General features: G+C 38.9%; 1 protein-coding gene across 2 annotated transcripts in view; it reads left to right on the forward strand.

Moving 5' to 3' along the window:
* Ppp4r2 (protein phosphatase 4 regulatory subunit 2) overlaps positions 1-15,407 on the forward strand; it is a 43,592-nt gene extending 28,185 nt beyond the window's left edge. For both annotated transcript variants that reach the window (XM_051154997.1, XM_051154998.1), the window contains 6 exons: positions 7,737-7,830; positions 9,737-9,774; positions 11,191-11,265; positions 11,998-12,141; positions 12,813-13,096; positions 13,309-15,407. In XM_051154997.1, coding sequence (XP_051010954.1) covers positions 7,737-7,830; positions 9,737-9,774; positions 11,191-11,265; positions 11,998-12,141; positions 12,813-13,096; positions 13,309-13,625 — 952 coding nt within the window. In that variant the 3' untranslated portion in view covers positions 13,626-15,407. The remainder of the gene's footprint in view (positions 1-7,736; positions 7,831-9,736; positions 9,775-11,190; positions 11,266-11,997; positions 12,142-12,812; positions 13,097-13,308) is intronic.
* Positions 15,408-15,674: the final 267 nt, after the last annotated feature.

The raw sequence follows: 15,674 nt of genomic DNA on the forward strand, positions 1-15,674 counted from the left end.
CTGTCAACCATGCTTGTTTGGAATGCATATTGTACAGGCCATCTTTTGCTGATTTGTTGCTCTAGGCAAGAGCGCATTACACTTAAATGGGTTGCTCCCTTTTTGTGGTGTTTGTGTGTGTATATGCGTGTGTGTTGCCACAGATTGAAATGAAGCCCTTTGCAAATTCTAGGCTAGCATTTTACCACTGTGCTACATCTTAGCCCTGTCATAAAATGTTCATTTGTGTTTCTGTGTAGTAACTAAGTTACTATAGTTTTGTATATTTCTGTGTATGCCTTTTCAGGGTTTTGTGTTCATCTTTAGTGTCTACATTTGAGGTGTCAGCTTGTACTTTTGTAAACTAAATGGAATTATTTTTTCATGTGCCAGTAGGCGTTTTTATTAATTGCTGTTTATTTCTCTTAAATTTTTGCAGTTTTTTTCTTTTTCTTTTTTGTATGGATATTTTGTTTGTGTATGTGTCTGCATCATGAGTTTGCATGGTGCTCTTGGAAGCCAGAATAAAGCATCAGATCCCCTCGGACTGGAGTTGCAGGCATTTAAGAGCTACCATGTTGGTGCTGGAAATCAGTCTCAGGTCCTCTGCCAACTCAGCTAGTGCTCTTAACTGCTGAGCCATCTTTCTAGCCTTGTTCTGTTCGTTTTATTGTATTGCTGTGCTTTTAGTTTTTAAAAATTGTAAATTAAATGCCTCATAGTATCTTAACACATACTATCTTTTAAATACTTTTAGTAAATTTTGACTATGTAGAATTTTGCTCTTTGAATTGCAAGTTGTCCACTTCTTTATTTTAAATTATTTTCTTTTATTGAAAGTAGATATTTTTTTGTACAATATATTCTGATTACTGCTTCCCATCCCTATCAATACCTTTTCCCTTTGGTTTCTCCTAAGAAAACAAGTAAGCATATAAGGAATAATAATATTTTAGAAAAGATAAAAATAAAACAAGAAAAGGGACAAGAAACCCATAAATGTAGAGACACATACATTCACCCGTTAATCTCATTAAAACACAAAACCAGAAACCATAATATATATGCAAAGGGCTTGTTTTTCTTTTTTGTTTGTTTGTTTGTTTTAATGCTCAGACACAACATTATGAAACAACTTCCAAAGATGCCATTGGGTTCATGTTGTGTTGACTTCTGCTGGGCATGGGGGCCTACCCTTGGTTTGTTTCTCCAATAAGACTCCCTGGAGAAAACTAATTTTTTGTTTGTAAGTGGTTATCAATTGGAGATTGCTTTTGGTTAGGGATCAGGGTGTATGCCACTTCTCTCAGCTCAGGACTGGATCTGGTACAGGCCCTGTATATGCTGCCAGAGTCTTCTGTAAGTCCATATGCTGTGTTTAGATACCTTGTTTCCTTGGTGTCTTCCATCCTATCTGGCTTTTATACTCTTTCCACCTCCTCTTCTGCAGAGTTCCCTGAACTCTGAAATGAGAGATTTAATAGACGCCCTGTTTAGGGCTGCTGAGTGTTTCTCTCTGCACATTGTCTGGCTGTGGGACTCTGTATTTCTTTGATCTGTTGCAGGAGGAAGCTTCTCTGATGATGGCTGAGCATGGCACTGACTGATCTATCAGTCAGATAGGTATTTTGTTTTTTTGAGACAAGGTTTCTCTGTGTAGCCTTGGCTGTCCTGGACTCACTTTGTAGACCAGGTTGGCCTCGAACTCAAAGTAATCTGCCTGCCGCTGCCTCCTGAGTGCTGGGATTAAAGACGTGTGCCACCACACCTGGCCTTTTAGGAGTAATTTTATTGCTATGTTCCTTTAGCAGAAGAGTGGTATTTGGTTTTCTCCTATCTAAGATTGTCTCAGGTTCTTGGCCACCCAAACCCATCTCAGGTATGGGTTCAGTCTCACGGAGCGGGCCTTAAATCTAGTCAGGTATTGGTTGGTTATTCCTGCAAGCTGTGTGCCGCTAATGCACAAGTATATCTTTTGAGTAAATCACCATTGTAAGTTGAAGGGTTTGTAGCAGGGTTTGTTTTTAACCTTTCTTTTTTGGCAGGGTGCAGAATATTTTCCAGTATCATGAACACTATTTCATTTGGGTTAAAACTCTATATAGTACCAGCTCGACTTCTCTGTGTTTGTTGAGTTTTGTTGGTATTTTGATACATAATTGATAGACATATAAAATAAGAATTTAGAGTACTATAGGCACTCATCGAATCGATTAATTTGGTTAAAGGCTTTGACATACTGCAGATTGATTTGGAGATGTGGGCTGATCCAAGCATTAATGTACTTTTAACCTTGGGGCTTTTTTGTCAACATTGAAAGGGGCTCATTGTTCATTTAACTGCTAAGCCTTGGTATAGAAAGAATATACTGCTTCAAGTAAAAATGCCGTTCTTAGACTTGTGTTTCTGAATTGTATAAGAGAATAAAATTTGGAACCTTTTCAGCTTTTATTTAAGACAACATCATGTATGGAGCAAGTGAGACTTTGAATGAATGTGTTTGACATGACAGGGAGCCATGGGAGTGGTACAGCGTTCCTCTGGTAAATCTTGACAGTATGTCCAGAAAATGTCCATGGTGGCTTTCTCTCCTAGATGGATGTTTATGACCTGAAGACATCTCTCCTACAGACACTGTTCCTACTGGGGTTAAATCGGCTCCTTGTTTCCCTGTAACTAATAGACATACTGAACACAGACCATAAGATCATAGCTTTTCTGTGTCGGTGTGTCTTTATGTATGTCCTTTCTTTATTCCCTCAGTGCTCTCAGTCAGGGTTTGGGACTCTAAGGATGTAACAGCAGCTTACTATTGGCTCACTATGTATATCTGGCTGGTCTGGAACTCAGATCCACCTGCCTTCCTCTTGAGAGCTTTTAAAGTATGTCCCACCACACCCAGGTTGTGTTCAGTTTTTGATAGATATTTAAGTTACATAAAAGTGAATGACTCTTTGGGTTTTTTTTTTTTAAAGTTTGTACATAACTGCTACATTTACATACTTCCCACCCACCCTTTCTGTGGCCCCTCAAACTCTTGATCGTGTGTGTGTGTGTGTGTGTCTGTGTAGCATACTGAGGTGATTTAGTGTTCCTATATGTGTGTGTTTAGGACTAATCACTTGGGATTAGATAACATTTCATTACTGGAGAACACTGATACTCTTTTTTTAGTATCTACTTATAACCTGTAACTATTTTCTTTTTGTTTATTTTGTGTGTGTGTGTCGCAGAGTAGGTTTGTGCACCACACTCGTGCAGGAGCATCCTACGGTCAAAATGCAGCTCCTCTGCAAGAGCAGTAAATGCCCTTAACCACTGGGCCTGTGGCTCTTCATCTCGGGGAGGGTCTTGTGTGGTTTCCTCCTTCCATATCGGCACATTAACTGATGTTGTCATTATGCAGGTCTTGTTTGAACAGCAGTACTGTTGGAGCTTAGTGTTGCAGCTTCCCTGTTATGTCTAGAAGATACTGTTCAGCAGCAGGCATCTTGTTCTCTGGCTCATAGAGTCTTTCTACCCTCTCCTGTGCAATGCGCCTGAGCCTTAGGTATAAAAGTTGTGTTGTAGATGTATCAGTTGTGGATTTTGTATTTTGAATATTTGTAGATTTCTGAAATGGTTTCCATCTGCTGTCAGAAAAGAAGCTTCTCTGGTAAGGATGAGAGCCACATATACACTTAAATGTGGGTATAAAAATAAGTAGAATGCAGTTAGAAATTATGCTGGTTTAGAAACATGGCAATAGAAGGTTCTCCTCAGAGTCCATAACCTTGATCATCTATGGGTAGTTGACTAGGTTTATAGTAACAAGCATGAATTCCCTCCTCTTTAGTTAGTCAGCCTTAAGCCCAGTTAGTTGAACAGCTATTAGTTAGCCCCAATGGGAAAGTGCCATTATTCAGCCATTGGAGATGTCTTGTGGGCTAGGTTGTTGTTTGTAGGGTTTATAGTTGGGTAGGACTGTCAGGACTGCTCCTCTCCCTTCACAGTTAACACTTTTGGATACTTCACGCTAGTCCTTGGGAAGGAGGCTTCCAGGTCAATTCTGTCTATTCTCCCACGCCCTGTGTCTGGAGTGTGCATGGTCTCTTCAGCAATAGTGTCTTACTACCCTCACATTCTGTTAGACAACCAAGGGTAATGGCTTATAATGTTGAGAGAGTCTCTTAAATTCCCCTAACTAGCAACTAAAGGAAGGTTTTCCATTCTTGGCACTGGGGTTTTTTGCTGGCTTTATGGCTCTTGGAGAACATTATCACTCTGTGTGATGTAATTGCGCGTGCGTGTAATACATTTACATGATTACATGTAATTTTAAGTAAAAAATGATTTCATGTCTCCTTCAAGCCTTCTTAGTGTTATTTATCCCTCTTAGTGTTTATTCCCTCCTTCTGTATAGTCCACCCCACCCCACCCCCCCCCCCTCACCCCCAGTGTTAAAGCCATGATGTCCATATCCACCCCAACTCTTTCCTTTTTCATGACACCAGTGACCTACCATGCCCCTCTCCAGAGCTCCTTTTCACCACACTTCAGGGCCCCCCTTTTACCTTCCTGGTTTCTGCAATTATTCTACCTTATATACTCATATTTGAGGATTCAGGTCCAGTAGATCCATAAATAAGAGATAATGTATAACAGTTTCTTTTCTTTTCTTTCTCTCTCTCTTTTTTTTTTTTTTTTTTTTGAGACAGGGTTTCTCTGTGTACCCCTGGCTGTCCTGGACTCGCTTTGTAGAGCAGGCTGGCCTTGAACTCAGAGATTCACCTGCCTCTGCCTCCTGAGTGCTGGGATTAAAGGGGTGCGCCACCACACCTGGCACATTTGTCTTTCTTGATCTGTATTAGTTCATGCAGTATCATTTTTTCTAGTTCTATTTAGCTGCAAAGGTAATGATTTAATTTTTCTTTACAGACTCCATTGTGTGTTCCTACCTCACCTTTGCTCTCCATTTATCAGTGGAAGGACATCAGTTGGTGGTTTTCATTTCCTCGATATTGTTAGTAGAGCAGCAGTGAACATGTAGTATCCACAGTAAGATGTTGAATCCTCTGGGCATGGCTAAGGAAGTGGTGTAGCTGGATCGTATGGCAGTCTACTTTGAGCTTCTGAGATTTCTCCACACTGATTTCCATAGAGAATAGCAATCTCACCAACCCTTTCCGCACATTCATGCCAGCGTTTGTTAGTTGTTTTCTTGATCTTAGCTACTCTGACAGGAGTAAGATAAAAACTTAAAAGTTGTTTTAATTTGCATTTCCCTGACTGCTAAAGATATTGAGCACTTTTAAAAACATTTCTTCTTTTTAGTTTTTCAAGACAGGGTTTCTCTGTGTAGCTGTATAGACCAGGCTGTCCTTGAACTCATAGAGATCCACCTGCCTCTGCTGGGATTAAAGGCATGCACCACCATGCCTGGCTCAATAGCCACCTTCCCTTTTAATTTTTACAGTGTTCTGTCTGTATGTACACCTGCATGCAAGAAGAGGGCACCAGATCTCGTTATAGATGGTTGTGATCCACCATGTGGTTGCTAGGAATTGAACTCAGGACCTCTGGAAGAGAGTCAGTGCTCTTAACCATCTATCTCTTCAGCCCTCAGTAGCCCATTTTTAAATTAAAATTTTTCCTTCATTCTTTGGAGGTTCTTTTGGTTGGTTTTTGTTTTAAGGGTTTCAAAAAATTCAATATTCTGGATATTAATTCTCCATCAGATGTACAGCTGACAAGGATTCTCTCCTGCTCTGTGGGCTTCCTTTTCACTGGATTGATTGTTTCTTTTGTGATATCAAGGCTCTTTAGTATTATGATGTTCCATTTATCACTTGCCAGCCATAATTCCTGAATGAAAGTCTTTAGCTACACCCCTATCTTGTAGACTTAGGCTTTCTCCTAGTGGTTTCAGCATTTCGGGCTTCATATCGAAGTCATTGGTCCATTTGGATATGATTTTGGATCAGAATAATAGTTAATGGGCTTAATTTCAGTCATCTACATGTGGGCATCCAGTTTCCCTGGCACCATTTGTTGAAGATGCTGTCTTTCTATTCATTGTGAATTTTTTGGGGCATCTTTGTCAAGTATGGAGTGACTATAATACATGCAGACGTCTGGGTCTGTTTGTTCTGTTGATTTATATATCTGTTACTGTTATTTTGGTGTTTTCTATTTGTTATCTGATTTTATGGTCATCTGCTTAGCTTTGTACTCGGGCTGACTCTGCTATACTTTGCATTGTTTTGTGGGTTTTGCTTCTGGATATGTTAGGCAAATGCTGTATCTTTCATTTTACATTCTTTGGCAGAACAACTTTTAGGTTTGACTGCTGATTGAATAAAGATAGATCCTTGGTTTGTTTGTTTGTGAGACAGGGTTTCTCTGTGTAACAGTTCTAGCTGTCCTGGAACTCACTCTGTAGACCAGGCTGGCCTCGATCTCACAGAGATCTGCCAGCCTCTGCCTCCCAGGTGCTGAGGAGCCTTGGATTTAAATCAGAAAACATTTGTTTTATTAAGAACATTTCCTTTGAACATTTTCTAAATCCTCCGCTGATGCCGTACAAGAATAGCATCGGTGCCAAGAGTGGGAGCTTTGCTGAGTGTAGTGGCACATGTCCTTAATCATAGCCCTGGACATGCGGAATCTGAGGTCAGCCTGATCTTCAAAAGTAAGACCTTGTCTCTTAAGAGTAGTTTATCCAGTAAGAAACTACTATGATTTCTGTTGAGTGTGTGTGGTACGGCCAAAAAAGTATAGGCTTTGAAGTTAGAGAAATTGGGTTCAAGGTGTGGCATTATCACACTAGTTGCATTGCTTGTAGAGTAGACTATTCTATGAAAATGAAGACATTGGATGTTTTATGTAAATTTGATGCTTTACAATTCTCTGCATAAATAGATTTTAATGGGAAACCCTGAGACCCAAAGGTGTACTTTGTGCATCTTTCCAGTATTTGTTGTTCAGTGCTCATACTGCAATCAGCTGTAGTTCTGACGATGGCTGATAATCTTGTGAGCTCAAAATCTTTTTTTAAAAATTTATTTCCATATGTATGGTGGTTTTGCCTGAGTGTATGTCTAGTACCCTGTGTGTGCCTGCTTTCCACAGAAACCAGACATTGTTGTTGGATGCCCTGGGACTAGAGTTACAGAAACTTGTGAGCTGCTTTGTGGGTCCTGAGAATCAAACCTGTCCCTCTGGAAGAACAGCCAGTGCCTTTAACTGTTGAGCCATTTTTCTCATTTCCTCCAAACTCCTTGTAAAATGACTATTCCCAGTTTTGTTTCAAGACTTTCAGTCTTTTGGATTTGCTGTGATTAAGGGAAAACTGCATTCTGGCAAAAGTGTTTGATACAGCTAACCCCAAAGTTCTTGCCAAAATAGTAAAGTAAATGTGTATGCATATATAAAATTGTAGTAATGTGTTAGACTAATTTGCCATACTCTATCTGGTAACAAAATGTTTATGAAGTTCAGTAAAATGTTTGGGTGCAAAAAATGCTTAAAGAAACTTTCTCTTTGTAAATGACAATTATTGTCTTATCTCATAAAGTTCAAATTGAATGGTCAGAATTTAGAATATTGTAGTTTTTTTCTGGAGTGAGTTTAGAAGCATTTTGTTTTCTATATTCCTTTTTTTTTTTTGCTTTGTATATCCACTTAACACACAGTAACTCTGCAAAGCTCTCACAGTAAAGCGCTGTTCCTAACTTCTCGCACTAATGGCCTCATATTATAAAATTATTATTTTGCAGTATCCCTTTTACTATTCAACGACTATGTGAATTGCTAACAGATCCAAGAAGAAATTATACAGGAACAGACAAATTTCTCAGAGGAGTAGAAAAGGTATGTATTCTGTCATAAGAACTAAAGTGAGATCTCATAGGTCCCAGAAAAGAGCACTGGCAAGAGTTGTTTCATAGACCATTTATTGAATTATATTGCTTTCTAAGTTTCATTCTGTGTTTCAGAGAAAGAAGTTTATAAGTGGGGGCAAGAGAAGGATCCAGGAGGTCCCAGGCAATCACTATTTTAAGTTAGAGCTAAGCTGCTTATTTGTTTAATTTTAATTTTTATTTTGATTTCTTCAGTAAGTGTTAAAAAAGAAAACCAAACAACAACAAACCAAAGCCCACCAGAGAGACATTAGTGTTAGCGGTACATTGTAAATTTCACTAGTGGGATTCTGAAATTCAGAAGCACACAACTTTGGGAACTTGTGTGTAAAAGTATTTATGTGGAAGATCCAGTTCAGATTATGGGTGGAAAGGTGCTGATAACTAAGGAAAGTATTCTGGGCAATGAAGTGCCTTAGTACACAAAGGTGTACCATATCTCATGTGTAGTTGATCATAAGACATAATTCCACTGCTTGTTTAAAGTTTTTGTTGTTGTTGGCTTTTGTTTTTGTTATTGTGTTGTTTCAAAATCAGCTCTTTTACTCTGGAACAGGAGTCTACTATTGGGGTTTTCAGTGGTTCTTAGGGTTTACCAGACTTGTACATTTTGTTGAGCCTTTATGTTACTTGTTAATGAGATTAGGAAGGGCAGGCCACTGCAGTGTTCATCAGTATTGCAGTTTAAGGATTCTAAGTAATTGTGTTTTGTTTTGAAGGGCAGGGTATTACTGCCTGCATTTGCCAAATCAATGCTGCAGTGTTTTACAGTCTGAGCCAATGATTTAAACAAAATTTCCTTTGAAATTTGGATGGTAGGGCTGTGAGGGACCTTAAAAGTACTCTTCTAGTGTAATCCCCAAAGGAGGGGGATTGGTCTCTCTCTCTCTCTCTCTCCCCCTGAGCTGAATATTGACTTATAGATGAGGAAACTCATCTCACTTGGACTAAATATTTTAATTTCAAAGTAGTTTGAGAAGAGAGACTAGGGATTTGGCCCACAAGCCATCACATTTGTGAAAGGATGCCACACAACTGTGAGCACCAGAGTTTAGGTCCCTAGAACCAACATAAAATGCTGGTGGGTGTGGTGACCTGCTTATAGTAATTCCAGCTTTGAAAAGGGATTCACAAGACAAAGTGGCTATCGAGCACTGAGTTTAATTGAGAGATCCTGTCTCATTGAATGAGGTAGAACGTTCAGGACCTCCACGTTCAAGTCTGTGTAGGCCCTTGTGCATGTATAGTAAAATAGAAAATAAAATGGTCTGTACTTTTACATATAGTACACATTGTCTGAGTTCCAAAATACGGTTTTAAACAATACTAGTAAGAACCAACATTCTCATCTACAGTATGGTGAGTTTACAGGAGTCATAATGCAATGTACCTGATATAAATTATTGGAATTGTTCTTTCTATAAGAAAACACTTCCTCCTGGTGTGGTGGTACAAGCCTTTAATCCCAGCATTTGGGAGTCAGAGGCAAACTGGTCTTTGGGTTCTTGGACAGCCTGGTCTACTTAGTGAATTGCAGGCCAGTCAGAGGTATAAAAGGGAGTGAGGTGGGTGGAAGGGAGTGGAAATCAGACCAATCTTGAGACTTGAGACTGGACACATGTGCATACAAGATAAATTAGAATAAAAAAAGCAAGCCTGTGAGCATTGCAGGCAGACCCTCCTAAAGTCATATTGCTTTTAGTTTTTGTTTTATTGGTTTTTACTTTTAACCAGTTGCTTTCAGTTGGAATAAATGGAGGCTTACCCATGATGGTGATTCTGAGAATTTCACTGCTTAAACTTTTGTTACTGTGCTTTTCTTTCACTCGTTGAGTCATCGATTTTTGTTGTTTCAGAATGTGATGGTTGTTAGCTGTGTCTGTCCTTCTTCAGAGTAAGTATAGAGATTTTTTTCTGCTTTTGATAATAATTACTGTATTGTAATTATCTTAATATGTTTTTTTTTAAATAGTCTGCATTTATTTTATATGTAACTAAACCTGATAACATCAGTTTATTGTGAAATCTACCACCACCTGGTCCCTGAGGTAGAGTGTTTCCAGTTGAGAGATTTGAACCAAAGAGACTGGTGAATTACTGCAGTTCTGGCCACCTAGATGCTTTTCTAGGAGTGGGAGTTAGGTTTGGAATAAAATACCTCATGGTATTCTCCAGGATGGACAAGTACTGCTAGTTGTCAAGATGTCTATACCAAATTAAGGACTTGGGTCCAGTCATCTGTTCAGCCATGGCACCATCAACATTTAGGTCACACACATAATTCTTTGGATGTCCTAGAAATTGCTGAAGGCTTACTAGTGTGCCAACTCCCAACCCAGCACGTTCAGACTGTGTGTGCCCTGGGGCATGGGAAGGGTAGGGAAGAAGAGGCTGCTGCTTCAGCTGGCTTAAATGCCATTTGTTTTTTAAACAGTAGCGGCAGTTTTGTTTTTAGAGCTCTTGGCTTTACCTGTCTTGCTAAATCAGATACTGACATAATCTCTTGGTGCAAATTTGATTTCCTTTTGATTTAAATGTTTTGCTTTTCTGATGAATGTGAAGTCATCCAAAGAACAGTCTAAGAGGTTTGAAAGCAAATGTCATTGACTGAAAGTTTGTTTTCAACCTGTACTCAAGTGTGAGTGTGTGCTAATATGTATGAATTTGACAACTGTGTTGTTATAAAAGACCTTTTAGACCCAGATGATGATGATGATGATGATCTTGAGACAGGGATTCTCCATGATTCTCCATGTAGCCTTGGGTGTTTTGGATATACTTTGTAGATCAGTCTAGCCTCGAACTCAAGAGATCTGCCTGCCCTCTGCTTCTCTGAGTGCTGGGATTACAGGTGTGAGCTACTGAGTCCAGCTTAGAGTCTTTTTAAAACTGTTTATTTTGCTTCTTTTGTGTGTGAGATTTTTTTTGCCTTTAAGTATATACTTTGTACATGCCGTGGAGTTGAGAAGTGAGCATCAGCAATTCTGAACAGGAGTTATGGGTGATTATAAGTCACCATGTATGTGCTGGGAACGGAACCCAGGTCCTCTGGAAGAGCAGCTTGTGTTCTTACCTGCTGAGTCATCTCTCCAGACCTACACAAAGATTCTTACCAAAATTAGTGAGCCATTCATCAGCCCTCCTTCCTGCTGCTCCTTCTTTCACTGCTTTACTTCTCTGTGGCCCTGCCTGTCTTGGAACTTGCTATATAGTTCTGGAACTCACAGAGCTCCACTTGCCTCTGCCTTCCAATGTTGGGATTAAAGTCATGTACCACCATGTTCATCTGAAATGTTTTCTTTTATTATAGGAAGAACAATTCTAATAGTTTAAGCAGAATGAATGGTGTTATGTTTCCTGGAAACTCACCGAACTATACTGACAGGTGAGGATACTGCGGGATCTTGTGGTTTTTTTATTTTATTTTTGTTTTTGGGTGTGTGTGTGTGTGTTTGTTTGTTTGTTTGTTTGTTTTGTTTTTAGTTTTTCAAGACAGGGTTTCTCTGTGTATCCTTGTCTGTCCTGACCTACAGAGTGAGCTCTGTAGACCAGCTGGCCTGGAACTCACAGAGATCCACCTGTGTCTGCCTCCTGAGTGCTGGGATTAAAGGCGTGCACTACCACTGTCTGGTTGTTTTTTGTTTTGTTTTAAACCCTCCAGAGTATCTGTGTTTTGGTAGTTTGAGAGTTATCAGGCTCAGTATACTTTTTTTCTTTTAAATTGGATACAAGAAATACATAACATGTTGGACAGTATACCAGTCTACCTTTGCTAATTAGAGTAAGACACAGATCTGAAAGCCAGAATTAGTGATGTGTGCTTTAGAAGAGGTGATTGAGATATATAAAAATTTAAGGGGCTGCAGAGATGGCTCAGAGGTTAAGAGCACTGTCTACTCTTCTAAAGGTCCTGGGTTCAATTCCCAGCAACCACCTGGTGGCTCACAACCATCTATAATGAGATCTCATGTTATCTTCTGATGTGCAGGTGTACATGCAGACAGAACATTGTATACATAAATCTTTTTTAAAAATTTAAATCATTTTTATTTTTTATTTCTATATTTTACTTTTTTTTTCTAAAAGTGGAAAATGATGTTCATTTATCTCATTATAGGTCTAATATAAATGGGCCTGGAACACCCAGGCCACTTAATCGACCAAAGCTTTCTTTGTCAGCCCCCTTGACAACAAATGGTTTGCCTGAGAGCACAGATAGCAAAGAGTCAGAGCTGCAGCAAAGTGAAGAGAAAGCCCACAGGTTTGTGTGTTTTATATTTAAAGAGAGAGAGACATGCATAGAAATTTAACACTGTTAATGCTTTTTAGCACTATTTGCTATTCACAAGTTACAATGGACCTTATTTATTTAATTGGCTCCACCTATGGGTTTGGAAGATTGAACCAGTAAAAAATCAAAAGCAGTTGAGGCAAAAATTGGCATTTGTGCTTGTTAGGTATAGACTTTGTCCCCTGTGCCCATAGTATTTACTTGCGTTAGGCATGATGTCATCTAGCAGGGATTCAAAGTATAAGGGAAACTCGATGCATGTTCTTTGAGGTGTTCTCAATTTGGTGCCCTGTGGGTCCTGGAGCTTCCCATGAGTCCTGTGGGATGACCTATTTACTGTCCTGAGGGACAGCAGGCCTTCAAGTGGCTGAAAGAGTTATGGCTTCTGGGCTGCATCAGTACAGCTGAAAGTGAGGGTAGACAAGATTTTCTAGAATTTCCCAGAAAGGTCATAAAACTTGCCAAGTATTCATGAATATTCATGAAACAGCTCAGATTGCTTTGGAATTGTTTGCTGGTGTTTTCTTGGCACAGATTTATTTAATTTGGTAGTGCACTGTTTGCTAAGTATTTAAACTTAGAGGTGAGAATATAGATTATGAGAGAAATCTTATTAATGACACTTCAAAAACTATGTGCAGTGATTCTCCAGCGGCCGAATCAGAAGTTTCTTCAGTGAGCCCTGTTAAAAATAAACATCCAGATGAAGATGCTGCAGAAGATGAGCATGAGGTGAAAAGACTAAGGTTTGACAAAGAAGGTGAAGTTCGAGAGACAGCTAGCCAAACAGTGTCCAGTGAAGGCGCTTCAGTTAGGGCAGAGGAAGCGCAAACAGCATCTTCCCCTACAGAGAAGGACAGAGAAGGTCGGACCAGGCAGCACTGTATAGAAGAGGATGAGGAAGAGGAGGAAGAGGAGGAAGAAGGTGAGAAAGGGGGGGGAGAGATGCCCTCTTCTTCCCCCAACCTCCATGTGCATGCACTGGGGTTCCTCATCATGCTGGTGTTGGGCTCTTGTCCCATCTGTGTGCTTTCCAACAAGTGTGAGGAGACACGAGCGGTAGGTAGCAGGAATCATGGAACTTGACTGGGTGTATTTTGAAAATAAAAATTAACTACAACATCTGCTTATTTCTAGAATCTTTTATGTCACCAAAAGAGATGATCCCAGAAAGAAAAAATCAAGAAAAAGAACCTGATGACACCTTAGCTGTGAATGAAGAGACTTCAGAGGAGAGTAATCAGATGGAGGATTCTAATCCATCTCCAACTCAGAAAGATGCCCATGTGGAAAGGAGTGAAAGTACAGGGGCTGTGCGCAGTGGTTCTGACTGCCGGGACACACAAGAATCAGGGGGGTCCCCCTCCAGCAAAACTGGAGAAAGTGTGTCAGAGTCATCCATGGAAAATGACAGTGCCACAGATGTCACAGATGAACCAATGGAACAAGACTAACTAAATAGAAACACTTAGAGGCAGTATTTTACATACAGTTCTGGTTTTACACTGTATAAAACTTTTAAGTAATAAATAAAGTGGACCTTTAGTTTTACAAGAGAAACAGGCTGTAAATTAAAGAACCTTAAGATTAAACCCTGAGAGAGTTGTACATGGAAGAGCTGTGAATACTGGCTCCTTTGGGTCCCGCTTTTTGCTGATTTTCCTGTTTTGTTTGTTTGGTTGGTTTTTTGGTTCGGTTTTTACTGGTGTACTCAAATCAGTGGTTTGTGTATAGAATTTTTTTTTTTTTTTTAATTTAGATAAAGTTTTTAAACTGGAAGATAATTATAATTTTGAAAACTTTTTAAGGGTGATCACATTTGGTTTATACATACTCAAGGAAGATTTTTGTCTTGTCTCTAGTGGTTTCCATATTTTGGTCATAGTTTAAACATGTTAACATGTGAATTATAGGGTTTCATGTGGTTTCAGATTTTTATGTTTGACTGTACAATGGAACTTTAAGTCATATATACATATATAGATTATCCTAAGGGGGAATGTTATATTTTTCTGTTTCTATACGAGATAAATACAGTGGATACTTTTTTATTGGTAATGACTGACTTCACTTCTTTCAGAAGACATTTTCTTTTCTGGGTAATGGAGATGCAATCTGGCCCCTGTGAAACCCTGAAAATCTTTTCTGTTGGAATGCTAGGTTAAACACATTCCAAGAGATCTGTACAAACTAAATTCTTTTGTATACTTCTAAGGTGCCTGAGGAAAAAAGACTTCACTATTTATGAGAAAATGTGCTTTATCTTGGGAGTTGCATTCAAGCATTAGCTTACTGTTTGTAGAATGAGTGCTTAGGAGCCTGACCTGAAACCACCTCAGAAGAGCCTGCAGGTCCCATAACGTTCAATTGCTTTTCTGAACATTGTGAACATTACAGCTTTTTCTAAATTATCCTATGTTCACATGGCACTGGTGTGAAACATCACTGTACTGGAAGAATTAATAGACTATTTCAGTAATGTACCTGAGCTAAAATGACTAAAGCTTTAGAGGTACACAGAAACCACCATGATTTGTATAACATTTAGAAGTGAATTAATATTTTTGAACATGCTTCTTCGACGGCCAGTGTTCTATTTTTCAGATCAACAAAGCACAATGGTTACTATTCTAAACTCAATATTTTCAAATCCACGTATTTAAGTCATGCAAGCTGCAACTTCCCTGTCAAAATTACTGGCTGCCAAATTTATACCTGTTTCTTCAGCTGTACCTTTTGATATTTAGAATTTTTAAATTTCTGTAAAGTAGATTTTGTAGACTGTAATGTGTTCACTGCCTTTGTGAAGCGGTATATAATTGTATAATTTCGTGTGTAACTGAATGCTTGGGCTTTCAATACAGTATTCATATAAAGCAATAAAAATGTTATGAAATATTTGAGTACATTTTTATCAAAATACGAAGAACCCCTTTTTTAGTTTCAGACACCTGAGGTACACAGATGGACGTATGATATCTGATGCAAACAGTTCTCACACTGTATCATAAGCTTCGGGTGGTCTGGAGGGGAACCACATGGTTTGCATTTTGACTACTTAGACATTACTATGGTTAAAAAGATACTTGGCTCCATTTGTTCATAAAGTAATATACTACTGACTGTCAACCTTCAGGCTCACAGAAGCTAGATGATAGATTTAGGAATCTGTGATAAAATTGGATGTTGGTTTACTGAGCCCAAGAGGGATGAAAATCAAATACAACTTAGTTTTTTTTTTTTTTTTTTTTTTCAAAAATGTTGAAGCAAATTTTCAGTGTGACACTCAATTTTATAATGACCTGTTACCCTATTTAGTTGAGGGATTGCCGGTGAGAGCAACTTTTAAACATTTTAGGGTTAGAAATGTTGAGGTTTTCCTTAGCATATTTATGAGATTGTTGTCAACAAACCTGTTCTGTGACCTTTGATAGTCTTTATTCGTGGTGCCATGAACCATTTGCAGATGAATCAGTTTGCTGCTGGTTAAAAGTTGGAAGATT

Source organism: Acomys russatus, chromosome 13 (genome assembly GCF_903995435.1).
Source record: "Acomys russatus chromosome 13, mAcoRus1.1, whole genome shotgun sequence".
Taxonomy (NCBI): Eukaryota; Metazoa; Chordata; class Mammalia; order Rodentia; family Muridae; genus Acomys; species Acomys russatus.